Source organism: Somniosus microcephalus, chromosome 26 (genome assembly GCF_052327205.1).
Source record: "Somniosus microcephalus isolate GS21.2 chromosome 26, FLI_Smic_1.0, whole genome shotgun sequence".
Classification (NCBI taxonomy): domain Eukaryota; kingdom Metazoa; phylum Chordata; class Chondrichthyes; order Squaliformes; family Somniosidae; genus Somniosus; species Somniosus microcephalus.
The window spans coordinates 26,544,712-26,561,499 of NC_141012.1; the positions used below are offsets into that span (position 1 = coordinate 26,544,712).

Consider the following 16,788-nt stretch of genomic DNA (forward strand, 5'->3'; position numbering starts at 1 on the left):
GGAACCCCACTGGAAACAGCCTTCCAGTCACAAAAACACCCTTCGACCATTACTCTTTGTTTCCTGCCTCTGAGCTAATTTTGGATCCAACTTGCCACCTTACCTTGGATCCCATGGGCTTTTACTTTCGTGACCAGTCTGCCATGCGGGACCTTATCAAAAGCCTTGCTAAAATCCATATACTGTAGACTACATCAAACTCACTACCTCATTGACCCTCCTTGTTACCTCCTCAAAAAATTCAATCAAGTTAGCCAGACACAACTTTCCCTTAACAAATCCATGCTGACTGTTCCTGATTAATCCGTGTCTTTCTAAATGAAGATTTATTCTGTCCCTCAGAATTTTTTCCAATAATTTTCTCGCCACCGAGGTTAGGCTGACTGGCCTGTAATTACTCGGTCTATCCTTTTCTCCCTTTTTAAACAATTGTACCATATTAGCAGTCCTCTGGCACCACACCTGTAGCCAGAGAGGATTGGAAAACGATGGTCAGAGCCTCTGCTATTTCCTCTCTTTTAACAGTCTGGGATACATTTCATCCGGGCCTGGGGATTTATCCACTTTCAAAGATGCTAAACTCCTTAATACTTCCTCTCTCACTATGTTTATCTCATCTAATATTTCACACTCTTCCTCCCTGATTGCAATTTCTGCATCGCCCCACTTTTTTGAGAAAACAGACGCAAACATAAGAACATAAGAAATAGGAGCAGGAGTAGGCCAATCGGCCCCTCGAGCCTGCTCCACCATTCAATAAGATCATGGCTGATCTGATCCTAACCTCAAATCTTCTATCACTCTGCATCCACCCGAACCCATGTGATCTCCCGGGAGAGGCGAAAAACCAGATAAAGACCCAATGGCCAATTTGGGAGAAGAAAATCTGGGAAATTCCTCTCCGACCCATCTAGGCGATCGAAATTCTTCCAGGAGATCACTCTGTCCCTATATTTTCTACAGTACTTACCTTCTGTAAAGGCGATCTCCACCCCAGCCAGGAACAGGAATAAAACCATCTCCTGAAATCTAACACAGAATTAGAACACAGTAGGTGCAGAACAAGGCTACACGGCCCCTGGGCCCACTCCACTACCCACAGGGCCATGACCATTCCGAACCTAGACTCGTGTCCAATTTCCTGCCCGCTCCCCGTAACCCTTCATTCCCTTTACTTCTAGGAAACTATCTATTTCTGTTTTAAATTTATTTAATGATGTAGCTTCCACAGCTTTCTGGGGCAGCAAATTCCACAAACCTACCACCCTCTGAGTGAAGAAGTTTCTCCTCATCTCAGTTTTGAAAGAGCAGCCCCTTATTCTAAGATTATGCCCCCTAGTTCTAGTTTCACCCATCATTGGGAACATCCTCACCGCATCCACCCGATCAAGCCCCTTCACAATCTTATATGTTTCAATAAGATCGCCTCTCATTCTTCTGAACTCCAATGAGTAGAGTCCCAATCTACTCAACCTCTCCTCATATGACCACCCCCTCATCCCCGGGATTAACCGAGTGAACCTTCTTTGTACTGACTCGAGAGCAAGTATGTCTTTTCTTAAGTATGGACACCAAAACTGTATGCAGTATTCCAGGTGCGGTCTCACCAATACCTTGTACAACTGCAGCAATACCTCCCTGTTTTTATATTCCATCCCCCTAGCAATAAAAGCCAACATTCCATTGGCCTTCTTGATCACTTGCTGCACCTGCATACTAACTTTTTGAGTTTCGTGCACCAGGACCCCCAGATCCCTTTGTACTACAGTACTTTCCAGTTTCTTGCCATTAAGATAATAACTTGCTCTATGATTTTTCCTGCCAAAGTGCATAACCTCACACTTTCCAGTATTGTATTCCATCTGCCAAATCTCTGCCCACTTACTTAGCCTGTCTATGTCCCTTTGCAGGTTTTTTATGTCCTCCTCACTCACTACTTTCCGTCCCATCTTTGTATCATCTGCAAACTTTGATATGTTACACTCGGTCCCCTCCTCCAAATCGTTAATATAGATTGTAAAGAGTTGGGGACCCAGCACTGACCCCTGCGGAACACCACTAGTTACTGGTTGCCAATCTGAGAACTAACCATTTATCCCAACTCTCTGCTTTCTGTTAGAGAGCCAATCCTCCACCCACGCCAGAATATTACCCCCAATCCCGTGATTTTTTATCTTAAGCAATAATCTTTTGTGTGGCACCTTGTCAAATGCCTTTTGGAAGTCTAAATACACTACGTCCACTGGTTCCCCTTTATCCACCCTGTATGTTACTTCCTCAAAAAACTCCAGCAAATTTGTCAAACATGACTTCCCCTTCATGAAACCATGCTGAGTTTGTCCTATTAAATTATGTTTATCCAAATGTCCCGTTACTGTCTCCTTAATAATGGACTCTAACATTTTACCAACCACAGATGTTAGGCTAACAGGTCTATAGTTTCCAGCCTTCTGCCTACTACCCTTTTTAAGTAAGGGTGTTACATTAGCAGTTTTCCAATCTGCCGGGACCTTTGCTGAGTCCAGTGAGTTTTGGAAAATTATTACCAATGCATCCACAATCCCTACCGCTACTTCCCTCAAGACCCTAGGATGCAAGCCATCAGGTCCAGGGGATTTATCCGCCTTGAGTCCCATTATTTTACCAAGTACCACTTCCTTAGTGATTTTAATCGTATTTAGTTCCTCCCCCCCTAGAGCCCCCTGTTTGTCCAGTGTTGGGATATTCTTAGTGTCCTCTACTGTAAAGACTGATACAAAATAATTGTTCAGTGTTTTTGCCATCTCCATGTTTCCCACCATTAATTTCCCGGTCTCATCCTCTAAGGGACCAATATTTACTTTAGCCACCCTTTTTCTTTTTATATAACTGTAGAAACTTTTACTGTCTGTTTTTATATTTTTTGCTAATTTACTTTCATAATCTATCTTCCCTTTCTTAATCAATCTTTTAGTTATTTTTTGCTGTCTTTTAAAGACTTCCCAATCTTCCATCCTCCCACTAGATTTTGGCTACCTTATATGCCCTTGTTTTTAGTCGGATACTATCCTTAATTACTTTACTTAGCCACGGATGGCTATCTTTTCTTTTACACCCTTTTTTCCTCAGTGGAATATATTTTTTTTGGAAGTTGTGAAATAACTCCTTAAATGTACACCACTGATCATGTACCGTCTTACCCTTTAATCTATTTTCCCAGTCCACTCTAATTAATTCCGCTCTCATACCTTCATGGTCTCCTTTATTCAAGCAAAGTATTCATTAAGAACCACACCCATGTCTTCTGCCTCCACACACAGATTACCTTTATGGTCCCAAATAGGCCCTACTCTTACTTTAGTTATCCTCTTGCCCTTAATATATTTATAAAACACCTTTGGGTTTTCCTTGATTTTACTTGCCAATATTTGTTCATGCCCTCTCTTTGATTTCCTTTTTAATTCCACCCCTGCACTTTCTACACTCCTCTAGGGTTTCTACAGTATTGAGCCCTCAGTATCTGTCATAAGTTTCCCTTTTTTTCCTTTATCCTTCCCTGTTTGCCCCTTGACATCCAGGGAGCTCTAGATTTGTTAGTCCCACCCTTTTTCTTTAAGGGAACATACTTGCTCTGAACCTTCACTATCTCCTTGAATGCCTCCCATTGCTCTGACACTGATTTACCTTCAAGTTTCTGTCTCCAGTCCACTTTGGCTAAATCACATCTCAGCTTAGTAAAATTAGATTTTCCCCAATTGAGAACTTTTATTCCTGGTCTATCCTTGTCCTTTTCCAGAACTACCCTAAATCTAACTAAATTATGATCATTACCACCAATATGCTCTCCCACTGATGCCCTTTCCACCTGCCCAGCTTCATTCCCTAAAACTACGTCCAGAACCGCCCCCTCCCTTGTTGGGCTTGCTATGTACTGGCTAAAAAAAGTTCTCCTGAATGCATTTTAAGAATTCTGTTCCCTCTAAACCTGTCACACTAATTTTATCCCAGTTAATATTAGGGACGTTGAAGTCCCCTACTATTACTGCCCTGTTTTTGCACGCCTCAGAAATTTGCCTACATATTTGCTCTTCTATCCCCCTCTGACTGTTTGAGGGTCTGTAGTACACTCCCAGCAGTGTGATTGCCCCTTTTTTGCTTTTCAGTTCAACCCATATGGCCTCATTGGATGATCCTTCTAAGATATCATCCCTCCTCACAGCTGTAATGGTTTCTTTAATCAATATTGCGACCCCACCCCTCCTTTTTTATCCCCCTCTCTATCTCGTCTGAAAACCCTGTAACCAGCAATGTTGAGCTGCCATTCCTGCCCTTCTTTCAGCCATGTCTCAGTAATAGCTATAATATCATACTCCCACGTGCCTATCTGTGCCCTCAGCTCATCTGCTTTATTCCCTAGACTCCTTGCATTGAAGTATATACCATTTAGCACTGCCAAACTCCCTTCTTGTCTATTTTCTAGCCTTTGTTTCCTCTGCCTTCCAAACTCACTTACTAATTTTCAGCCTTCCATTTCCAGCTTTGCTTCTCTCCCTTCTGAATCTACTCTCCGGTTCCCATCCCCCTGCCAAGCTAGTTTAAACCCTCCCCAACAGCACTAGCAATTCCCCCTGCAAGGCTATTGGTCCCAGTCCTGTTGAGGTGCAACCCGTCTGGCTTGTACAGGTCCCACCTCCCCCAGAAACGATCCCAATGATCTCTTTCCCAGCTCCCTAAAATCTGCCTGCAGGACCTCATCCCCCTTTCTACTTATGTCATCGGTACCGATGTGGACCACGACCTCTGGCTGTTCGCCCTCCCCCCTCTGAATGTCCTGCAGCCGCTCAGTGACATCCTTGACCCTGGCACCAGGGAGGCAACATACCATCCTGGAGTCGCGTCTGGCCGCAGAAACGCCTGTCTGCTCCCCTAACTATTGAATCCCCTATGTATTGCTCTTCCACTCTTTTTCCCCTCCTTCCCCCCCCCCCCCCCCCCCCAGTGCAGCTGAGCCACCCATGGTGCTGTAGACTTGGCTCTGGCTGCACTCCCCAGAGGAACCATCACCCCCACCAGTATTCAGAGCTGAAAACCGGTTAGCGAGCAAGATGCACTCTGGATTCCTGCCCTACCTGCCTGGTCCTCTTCTGTCTGGCGGTCACCCATTCCCTCTCTGCCTGCACACTCTTAAGCTGTGGGGTGACCACCTCCTGAAACGTGCTATCCACGAAGTTCTCAGCCTCGTGGATGCACTGCAGTGACTCGAGCTCCAAAACCTGGAGCTCAAGTTGCTGTAGCTGGCGACACTTCCCACACACGTGGTTGTCCAGGCTACAAGAAGCGTCCAGGACTTCTCGCATGGCATAGGTTGTGCATTCCACGGGACTGAGCTGCCCTGCCATGCCTTTATAGACTATTAACTAGAAGCACTTACCAGCTACTCATCAATCGGCTCCTTCCCTTGTGCCGACGTCACTTTTTAATTCTGATGTCACACTTTCAAATTCTGCCTTTGTTGAGTTGCTCCCGCTTAGGTCTGCTGCCTCCGCTCTCGGGCCTTCCTCTGCCGCGCTGTTTATTTGCTCCGCTCTCACTCCTGCTCAGGTCCCTGCTGCCCCGTGATGTCACTCCTTGATTTTTCTGTTTGAAGGCTTTGTCTAGCGCCGCTGCTTCCACTCCTCTCGCACTCTTTATACTGCCGCTGCTTCCGCTCCTCTCGCGCTCTTTATACCGCCGCTGCTTCCGCTCCTCTCACGCTCTTTATACCGCCGCTGCTTCCGCTCCTCTCGCACTCTTTATACCGCTGCTGCTTCGCTCCTCTCGCGCTCTTTATACCGCTGCTGCTTCCGCTCCTCTCGCGCTCTTTATACCGCCGCTGCTCCTGCTCCTCTCGCTCTTTATACCGCCGCTGCTCCAGCTCCTCTCGCGCTCTTTATACCGCCGCTGCTCCTGCTCCTCTCGCTCTTTATACCGCCGCTGCTCCAGCTCCTCTCGCGCTCTTTATACCGCCGCTGCTCCTGCTCCCCTCTCTCTTTATACCGCCGCTGCTCCCGCTCCTCTCGCGCTCTTTATACCGCCGCTGCTCCCGCTCCTCTCGCGCTCTTTATACCGCCGCTGCTTCCGCTCCTCTCGCGCTCTTTATACCGCCGCTGCTTCCGCTCCTCTCGCGCTCTTTATACCGCCGCTGCTCCTCTCGCTCTTTATACCGCCACTGCTCCAGCTCCTCTCGCGCTCTTTATACCGCCGCTGCTCCAGCTCCTCTCGCGCTCTTTATACCGCCGCTGCTCCAGCTCCTCTCGCGCTCTTTATACCGCCGCTGCTCCAGCTCCTCTCGCGCTCTTTATACCGCCGCTGCTCCTCTCGCTCTTTATACCGCCACTGCTCCAGCTCCTCTCGCGCTCTTTATACCGCCGCTGCTCCTGCTCCTCTCTCTCTTTATACCGCCGCTGCTTCCGCTCCTCTCGTGCTCTTTATAGTGCTGCTGCTCCCGCTCCTCTCGTGCTCTTTATACTGCTGCTGCTCCCGCTCCTCTCGCGCTCTTTATACCGCCGCTGCTCCCACTCCTCTCGCTCTTTATACCACCGCTGCTCCCACTCCTCTCGCTCTTTGTACCGCTGCTGCTCCAGCTCCCCTCGTGCTCTTTATACCGCCGCTGCTCCCGCTCCTCTCGCGCTCTTTATAGTGCCGCTGTTTCCGCAGAGTAGGGATAAACAGGTAATTTTCAGGTTGACGAGCTGTAACTAGTGGGGTGCCACAAGGATCAGTGCTTGGGCCTCAGCTATTTACAATCTAGATTAATGACTTAGATGAAAGGATGGAGTGTAATGTGTCCAAGTTTGCTGACGATAGAAAGCTAGATGGGAAAGTGAGGAGGAAGCAAAAATCTGGCCTCGGGCGACTGTCTGTGTGGAGTTTGCACATTCTCCCTGTGTCTGCGTGGGTTTCCTCCGGGTGCTCCGGTTTCCTCCCACAGTCCAAAGATGTGCGGGTTAGGTTGATTTGGCTATGATAAATTGACCCTTCGTGTTAGGGGATTAAATACGTGGGGTTACGGGGATCGGGTGGGATATGTGTCGGTGCAGGCTCGATGGGCCGAAATGGCCTCTATCTGCACTGTGGGGATTCTGTGATAAGAACATAAGAAATAGCCTGCAAAGGGATACCGATAGGCTAAATGAGTGGGCAATAAGGTGGTGGATGGAGTATAATGTGAGGAAATGTGAGGTTATTCACTTTGGTAGGAAGAATAGAAAAACAAAGTTTTTCACCATTTAAAAAAAAAAAAGCAATTAAATGTTGGTGTTCGGAGAGATTTAGCTGTCCTCGTACAGGAAACACCAAGTTAGCATGCAGGTACAGCAAGCAATTAGGAAGACAAATGACATGTTAGCCTTTATTGCAAGAGGGTTGGAGTACATGAGTGAGGAAGTCTTGTTGCAATTGTACAGGGCTTTGGTGAGACCACACCTGGAATACTGTGCACAGTTTTGGCCTCCTTATCTGAGGAAGGATATACTTGCCTTAGAGGCAGTGCAACAAAGGTTCACTAGATTGATTCCTGGGATGAGAGGGTTGTCCTATTAGGAGGGAATAAGTAGATTGGGCCTATACTCTTGAGTTCAGTAGAATGAGAGGTGATCTCATTGAAACAAGATTCTGAGGGGGATTGACAGAGTGGATGCTGAGAGGCTGTTTCCCCTGGCTGGAGAGTCTAGAACTAGGGGGCATAGTCTCAGGATAAGGAGTCGGCCATTTAGGACTGAGATGAGGAGGAATTTCTTCACTCAGAGGGGTTGTGAATTTTTGAAATTTTCTACTCCAAAGGGCTGTGGATGCTGAATTGTTGAGTATATTCAAGGCTGAGATATAGATTTTTTGAACGAGGGAAATCGAGGGATATGGGCATCGGGTGGGAAAGTGGAGTTGAAGTCGAAGATCAGCCAAGGGGCTGTATGTCCTGCTCCTATTTCTTATGTTCTTACATCTATTTTTTTTTTTTTTTTTATGTTTCCCTGTTTTCTAGTCTTCAATAATTTGAAGCATTTAAAGTCTTAACTACATTGTTGTGCTTAAAACTTTTAATTCGGGAACACATCAATGCAGAGATTCTGTGATGAGGGCAGAGAGAATCCGTTCCAGTCAGTGGCTTTGTAAAGGAGTTGGAGGGTGGCACTCAACTAACGTTATGTGACAGGATTTTTAACATTGTAATGGCCAATCATAGCGATGCCTTCAAGCATAACTGGTACATTGTCCAAATGTTGACACTTATTTTTTGAAAATAGGTTTTGCTTCACAGAGACTGCTGGGAGTGTTCAATGCATTTTGAAACCGAATGTTGCAAACCACTCTGGGCGTGGTTGTGGCAGTGGTTGGAGGATGGTCTTTGGGTGTGGGTGCACTGGGATTGTGGTAGCGTGTGGAAACATCAGGGAGAGGGTTGCTAACTGTTGGAGTACTGAGAGGAGGATGCTGGAGTCTGAATAGTGAGTCTGGTTGCAAGTTGCTGAGGGGAAAAAAGTGCCATATGTGCCCGTGACCCAGGAACCAGCTACAAGTTTTTTGAAGTGCTTACTGTACTTTTAGTATTAAAGCATAGAAGGCACTTTAAAGAACTTGAAGCTACTTCCCAGGTTACATTTGGGAACGTAGCAACATGAGTTTCTAGGGGGCGGATTGACAATGGAGGTTCGTTTGTGGGGGGAACTTGTCATCTGGCAGGAATGGTCAGGAAGTAAGGGTAGGGAAGGCGTGCGTGCTGAGAGGTTGTGTAATGGATAATGAAGCAATGAGCTGGTGAAACCTCTGTTGAAAGTGATTAGTGATTCTATACTGTTCATACTAGGCTCGTGTAGAGCATGAACACCAGCACACCGAATGGCCTGTTTCTGTGCTGTAAACTTATGTAATTGCCAATGATATGTCTGCAATTACAGTATAAGTGCTTTATGCGCTTTAAATAAGAGGCTTCCCTCGCTTATTGCTGGGGAATCTTGCCCTCACACAGGAAATTTTGCAAACTGTTGCCTGCAGTGACTAGGAACCAGCCTTTAATTTTAATGCCTGCTGCACTTTTGCTATTACAGCATGGATTCTGCTTTTCTGACGTTACATGACCAGCAATAAAGCTGTTTGTACTGAAGTAATCCCACTGCTTTTTTTATATTAACTTTGTTTGTGCCTTTTCTACTGTTGTACGTCTGTTACATTTAGTGCCAAATGTTGGTGAATTTATTGAATTTCACCTTTCCACTCGAGTTGGTTCTGGTCTCTGCAATTTGGCTTCAAATCCACCCAGACTGATGCAACAAAAGTTTCCTCACTCTGACTACAAGGGTCTAATGTGAAATTATTTTTGGGCAGTCTCAGTCTGCTAACGAGAGGGTGCAAATTCATGGCACAAAATTGTATACAATTTGACACCGAATTGGTAGTTTTACTCAGGATGCAAACGGATGACTTGTGTTGAAAATAAATGTTACTTTTGTCTAATAGTAGGTTTTCTTGGCTAAGCCATGTTGTTGTGACAGAGCAGAGAGGAATTGATCTAACCAGCAATATACTTAGCTGAGGATTGTTTGCTGATAGTGGGCATGAAAAGCAACATGGTGTTCCATTTGCCAAGAATTGAGGTCAAATTTGCTATAAAAAGTGTTTTGTTCTTCTTTGATCAGCGTGTATAATAGTCATTGTTAACAACCACCTTATCTATAAAAATGTTCTTTGACTAAATATGTACTTTTCTTACAGATGAGGTCCAGAATTGGATAAATGTATTTTGCTCTCCTCCAGAAATCATTAGTCCTGCAGTTGAGACCTTGTACAAGCTCTGTCAGGCCCAGTGTGAGACACCTGAGGACACACAGGTGGGTTTACAAATGTACTATGAGAAATTAATAAACTTCCAGTCTCCTAAAGAAATCATCAAAGGCTGTTTAGGCATAAAATATGAATAAGAATGGTGAGAAAACAAAATGGATCCGTTGCAATTCTGCAGTTGGTGCTCATGAATGTTTCCAGGCTGAGGACTCTGTTATAATCGGCAGTTTAAAAAAAGAAGTACTCCTCCCCCTCTCCTGCTTCGATCTGATTCAGTCAAGCGTAGCTGGGTAACATGCTTCCAGACCTCCAAGTGCTATTTCTGGGGCTCCTAAAATGGTCGAGGGCCGCTTAAGCTCTGATTTTTCTCTCCTTCCTCATGGGACGTACCTTTCCTCACTCCTCCGAAGACATGAGTGAAATTGGGAGCTCAACAACTGGGGAATCACACACAATCATACTGGTCCATGGGACAACTTTAATTTTCCTTTTTGAAGTGTTTAATGTATGTATTAAATGGTTTTCAAAGAAGTTGATTGATCAAAAAAAATCAAATATTAATTGACCAATAATCACATGGTAGATACCAGATTAAGACCACTTCATAGAATGGATGTGCAGGAAGTGGTAATACAAAGACCATACTTTTTGTCATCTCTTCTGGTACATCTCCTGCTGCTCAGCTTTGCTTTTTCTCTGAATCACATTGGGATGTATTCGATTACAATGCACTAACCAGTGTAAGTTGTGATGTATGAAGGCGGTTTTATTGTTGGAATAAAATCTCACTGCAGCATATATAGTGATGTAGTGTTCCTGTATTAGGTCCTGCTGGATCGGGTGTGTGGAAAGCTGATCTTGACGTGCGAGTCTTGCATCTCTAATATTGTTCTCGGAGAGGGTGGAGCTGAATGTATGGATGAAAATATGTTGGTAAGTGACTTTAATAGATTTCTATCATTGCTATAAAAATTGAATAAATTGACTCCGACTCTTTGCATTTTATGCTCATCATAATACAGTAAAGGCTGTAATTACAGCAGCATTTCAGAGTCTTGCAACCGTAAGTATTTTGGGAATAATTATCTTGAAACTCATGAAATGTTAGTTTTTTAAAATTCTTTCCTGGGAAGTGGGCGTCGCTGGCAAGGCCAGCATTTATTGCCCATCCCTAATTGCCCTTGAGAAGGTGGTGGTGAGCCGCCGCCTTGAACTGCTGCAGTCCGTGTGGTGAAGGTACTCCCACAGTGCTGTTAGGGAGGGAGTTCCAGGATTTTGACCCAGCGACGATGAAGGAACGGTGATATATTTCCAGGTCAGGATGGTGTCTGACTTGGAGGGGAACTTGGAGGTGGTGGTGTTCCTATGCGCCTGCTGCCCTTGTCCTTCTAGGTGGAAGAGGTTGCGGGTTTCGGAGGTGCTGCCGAAGAAGCCTTGGCGAGTTGCTGCAGTGCATCTTGTAGATGGTACACACTGCAGTCACGGTGGAGGGAATGAATGTTTAAGGTGGTGGATGCGGTGCCAATCAAGCGGGCTGCTTTGTCCTGGATGATGTCAAGCTTCTTGTTGGAGCTGCACTCATCCAGGCAAGTGGAGAGTATTCCATCACACTCCTTACTTGTGCCTTGTAGATGGTGCAAAAGCTTTGGGGAGTCAAGCAGTGAGACACTCACTGCAGAATACCCAGTCTCTGACCTGCTCTTGTAGCCACAGTATTTGTGTGGCTGGTCCAGTTAAGTTTCTGGTCGATGGTGACCCCCAGGATGTTGATGGTGGGGGATTCGGCAATGGTAATGTCGTTGAATGTCATGGGGTGGTGGTTAGACTCTCGCTTGTTGGAGATAGTAACTGCCTGGCACTTGTGTGGCGCAAATGTTACTTGCCACTTATCAGCCCAAGCCTGAATGTCATCCAGGTCTTGTTGCTTGCGGGCATGGACTGCTTCATTATCTGAGGAGTTGCGAATGGAACTGAACACTGTGCAATCGTCAGCAAACATCCCCATTTCTGACCTTATGATGGATGGAAGGTTGTTGATGAAGCAGCTGAAGATGGTTGGGCCTGGGACATTGCCCTGAGGAACTCCTGCAGTGATGTCCTGGGGCTGAGATGATTGTCCTCCCAAAAACTACAAGCAACTTCCTTTATGCTAGGTATGACTGCAGCCAGTGGAGAGTTTTCCCCCTGATTCCCATTGACTTCAACTTTACTAGGACTCCTTGATGTCACACTCGGTCAAATGCTGCCTTGATGTCAAGGGCAGTCACTCTCGCCTCACCTCTGGAATTCAGCTCTTTTGTCCATGTTTGAGCCAAGGCTGTAATGAGGTCGGGAGCCGAGTGGTCCTGGCGGAACCTAAACTGAGCATCAGTGAGCAGGTTATTGGTGAGTAAGTGCTGCTTGATAGCACTGTCGACGACACCGTCCATCACTTTGCTGATGATTGCGAGTAGACTGATGGGGCGGTAATTGGCCAGATTGGATTTGTCCTGGGCACTTTTCCACATCAGGTAGATGCCTGTGTTGTAGCTGTACTGGAGCAGCTTGGCTAGAGGAGCAGCTTGGCTAGAGGCGCAGCTAGTTCTGGAGCGCAAGTCTTCAGCACAACAGCCTTTGCTGTATCCAGTGCACTCAGCTGTTTCTTGATATCACGTGGAGTGAATCGAATTGGCTGAAGATTGGCTTCTGTGATGGTGGGGACTTCAGGATGGGGCCGATATGGATCATCCACTCGGTACTGCTGGCTGAAGATGGTTGCAAATGCTCCAGCCTTGTCTTTTGCACTCGTGTGCTGGGCTCCGTCATCATTGAGGATGGGGATATTCATGGAGCCTCCTCCTCCTGTTAGTTGTTTAATTGTCCACCACCATTCACGACTGGATGTGGCAGGACTGCCGAGCTTTGATCTGATCCGTTGATTGTGGGATCGCCTAGCTCTGTCTATAGCATGCTGTTTCTGTTGTTTAGCATGCATGTAGTCCTGTGTTGCAGCTTCTTCAGGTTGACACCTCAATTTTTAGGTACACTGGTGCTGCTCCTGGGATGCGTAGGAACATGAACCTGTCTTTTAGAAAATAGCACCTATCCTTGGGATAAATTGCAATGAATTGTAACTTGTCTAACTGTATTTGTACTGATTAACAGCAGATGAACATTCAAAAGTTATAAAACAAACATTAATGAAAGAAGTTGATAGATATTCAAAGAATGGGGCTGCAAATCACTGATCAATAGGGTTTAAGTAACGTGAGTGTAAATTTGTCATGCAACCACACTGGAAATTAATAATGATGAATGGATGAAATTTTAATACCGTGTCCACTTGAGTTGTGAAAAATGCGAGCTGCCGAGCAAGTAGAGACAAACTATTTCCTCTGGCAAGTGGTAACCAGAGATCATAGATTTAAAATAATTGGCAAAAGAACTAGAGGGGAAATGAGGAGAAATGTCTTCACACAAGAGGGTTGTTAAGATCTGGAACACATTATCTGAAAGTGTGGTGGAATCAGATTCCATAGTAACTTTCAAAAGGCAATTGGACGTGCATTTGAAGAGGAATAATTTGCAGGGAAATGGGGTAAAAGCTGGGGTTTGGGACTAAATTGGACAGCTCTTTCAATGAACCGGCACGATGGGTGGAATGGCCTCCTTCTGTGCTGTAAGATTCTATGATTCTAATTGTAGATTTTTGTCCTCCTCTGGAATGAGGATTTTAAGCTGTATAATACTTATTACAGGCCTGTCACTAAGAGTTGTATGGGGAGCAGTTTGAGATAATTAATATAATAGCACTGTGCACCCCACATAACATTAAAGTATATTGGATTGAAGTACAGTATATAAGTTTTCATTCCATTCCTCTAGCCAATATGGGAACAAAACGTTTTTCCGAAAGCATGTTATTTGGTGTACTTGACTGTCCTCCCAAGTGACACTTACCCTGGGAATCCTATAGATGTATGTTGCAGTTTTCTTGCATCATGAGATTTGCTAAGTGCAACATCTTGTGTTTCCTCAGGTGAAGTACCTTTTCACACTTGGTGAAGTAGCACAGCTGTGCCCTGCGAAAGTTGAGAAGCGCATTTTCCTGCTGGTTCAGTCGTTTCTTGCTGCCCCTACCAGCTTAGACCCTGGTGAGAACTGTGACTTTTTTTATTTTCTAGAAATCTCGTTATGCAGAATAAGATAGTGAAGTTGATGCATAAAACAAGCTGACGTAAAATAGACTGGCTTTGTTACAGCTGTAGCGGAGTTCAGTGGATCACCTTTTGGAACTAATAAATATTGAAATCGATTGTGACAAGTTGGTCTTGCCAAACGTGTACTTCTGAAGAGCAGACTCATGTTTGAATATCATTCCTAATAATTTTTTTTCAAAGTTGTTATAGTATTGGATATAGAACATTACATTTTTTTTCCATTGTGCTAACATTACTTTTATCTGCGGAAAATATAGTTTATTGTGGCTAATTTTTGCAATGTGAGGAATGGCTCAATCGCTTTATATAATTTTTGGGTTTTACACTCAGATTTCCATCATGTGCAGCTTCACAGGTGAGCCTCATAAGCTTACAACCCATCTTTACTTGATCAATATCTAGGTAAATGTAGCAAGCACAAAGGTGTAAAACAAGATGACACTCATCAATTTATTTCAATTTACGGGATATACCACGTGCCCCCCATATGATTTTCTCAATTTCAAGAAGGCAGAAGATTAAGCCATTGTCTGATGATGCGTTTAGACTATAGGCTTCTAAATCGAGTTATTGAATAGCTACTAGTTAAGTGAACAGCATTGAATACAAAATAAAAACAAAATGCTGGAAATACTCAGCAGGTCAGGCAGCATCTGTGGAGAGAGAAACAGAGTTAACATTTCAGGTCGATGACCCTTTGTCAGAACTGGAAAAAGCTGGAGATGGAACAGGTTTTTAAGCAAGTGCAGGGGCAGGGAAAGGGGGGAGGGGTGGAAAGAACAAAAGGGAAGGTCTGATAGGATGGAAGGCAGGAGAGATTAAGAGACAAAAGGGATGATGGTGCAAGGCAAGAGGAGATGGTAATGGGACAAGTTAAGAAACAAAAGATGGCTCTAGATGAAGTGTAAATGGCACAGAATGAAAGACAGCTGCCATGTGGGAGTGAGGGAAAAAAATAAATTGGGGGGGGGGGGGGAAATAGGGGCCAAGGTTATGGTCTTAAATTGTTGAACTCTGTTGTGTCCAGAAGGCTGTAAAGTGCCTAATCGAAAGATGAGGTGCTGTTCCTCGAGCTTACGTTGAGCTTCCGTGGAACAATGCAAGAGGCCGATGACGGTGAGGTCTGAGTGGGAGTGGAGTGGAGAATTAAAGTGACAGGCTGTGGTAAACCACTGTTATACCTGTCTGTATGTGTATTCCACTAGGTAGAGGTCTGGACATGCCTCGGCTGACTCCTCCCACTATTCCAGGTATATAAGTGACTACCTCCCAGTCCCTTAGTATTCTGGACGGGTCGACCACTCGAGACTAGACCTTCATTCTTTAGTTAATAAAAGCCTGGTTGTTACTCGCTTAACCTCAGTCTTTTGAGTAATTGATGGCGCATCAATTTTATTAACTAAATTTTTTATAATGGGGAAGATCCTCACATCAGCATGCCTGGACCTGGACAGTCGGGAAGCGGACGCTTCCACCAAGTTTGCTCACTGGCTCATGTGCTTCGAGGCATTCCTGACTGCCTCCACTGCGGTCGTAACGGATGCGAACAAACTGTCTGTCCTGATCTCCAAGGTGAACCACCGAGTGTACTCAGTCATCCGGGACGCGACCTCGTACACAGCCGCCCTCCAGCTCCTCAAGACCCAGTACACGCGCCCTGTGAACGAAGTTTACGCCAGGCACCTCCTGGGGAGTCGCAAGCAACAACCTGGGGAATCGACTGAGGAATACCTCCAAGCACTGTCCGTGCTTGGCCGGGCCTGTGGGTGTAAGGCGGTAACGCCCACTAAGTACACGGAGGAACTGATCCGGGATGCCTTCGTAGCGGGCCACGGGTCCAACTGCACCCGACAGCGACTGCTGGAGCAGAGTGACCTCACCCTCGACAAAGCCTCCGAAATCGCACTAACGCTGGACGCAGCCTACCGGGGCATGGATGCCTACTCCTCTGCACCGTGGACGCCGCGGGGAACGACAACCTGGGACACGGTAGGACAGCCCCATAGCACCGTGCCACCCCAGCCACAGCCCAACAACTGCCCAACCACCGCAGCAGTGTCCCAAAGCCAGACAGCAGTATCCCAAGGCCAGAAATGCTACTTCTGTGGCCAGGCCAAACACCCCAGAGCGCGCTGCCCGGCGAAGAATGCGACCTGCTCGGGCTGCGGGAAAAAGGGACGCTACGCTAGCGTCTGCAAGGCCAAAGCCACCCCGAACGCCAGCAGCGCCGCGTGTGGGCCGTGCGGGCCGCCATCTTGGGCCTCCCCAGCCATGTGTGAACCACCGCAGCAGCAGCCATCTTGGACGACTCCAGCCACATGGGAATCATGGACGCCGCCATCTTGGACACCAGCCGGGACGCAGCAGGCCGCCAACCCCCCCCCCCCCCATCTGATACCCGAAGTGGAGCGGCTCCTGAAGGAGGGGATTATTGAGGGCAGCTCCAGCCCCTGGCGAGCCCAAGTTGTGGTTGTTAAGACCGGCGAGAAACAACGCCTGGTCATCGACTACAGCCAAACAATAAACCGCTACACCCTGCTGGACGCCTACCCACTCCCCCGCATAGCTGACATGGTCAACCAGATCGCGCAGTACCGCGTCTTTTCGACCATTGACCTGAAATCGGCGTACCACCAGCTCCCCATCCGCCCCGAAGACCGCCAGTATACTGCTTTTGAGGCAAACGGCCACCTCTATCACTTCCTTAGGGTTCCCTTTGGCGTTACCAACGGGGCCTCCGTCTTCCAAAGGGAGATGGACCGGGTGGTCGATCAAAACGCGCTGCAGGCCACTT

At 46.4% G+C, this 16,788-nt stretch overlaps 1 protein-coding gene across 7 annotated transcripts in view; it reads left to right on the forward strand.

The window, feature by feature from the left end:
- Positions 1–16,788, forward strand: part of ncapd3 (non-SMC condensin II complex, subunit D3) — a 93,741-nt gene that overhangs the window by 41,306 nt on the left and 35,647 nt on the right. For all 7 annotated transcript variants that reach the window (XM_085967987.1, XM_085967988.1, XM_085967991.1 and 4 more), the window contains 3 exons: positions 9,727–9,842; positions 10,621–10,728; positions 13,814–13,928. In XM_085967987.1, coding sequence (XP_085824113.1) covers positions 9,727–9,842; positions 10,621–10,728; positions 13,814–13,928 — 339 coding nt within the window. The remainder of the gene's footprint in view (positions 1–9,726; positions 9,843–10,620; positions 10,729–13,813; positions 13,929–16,788) is intronic.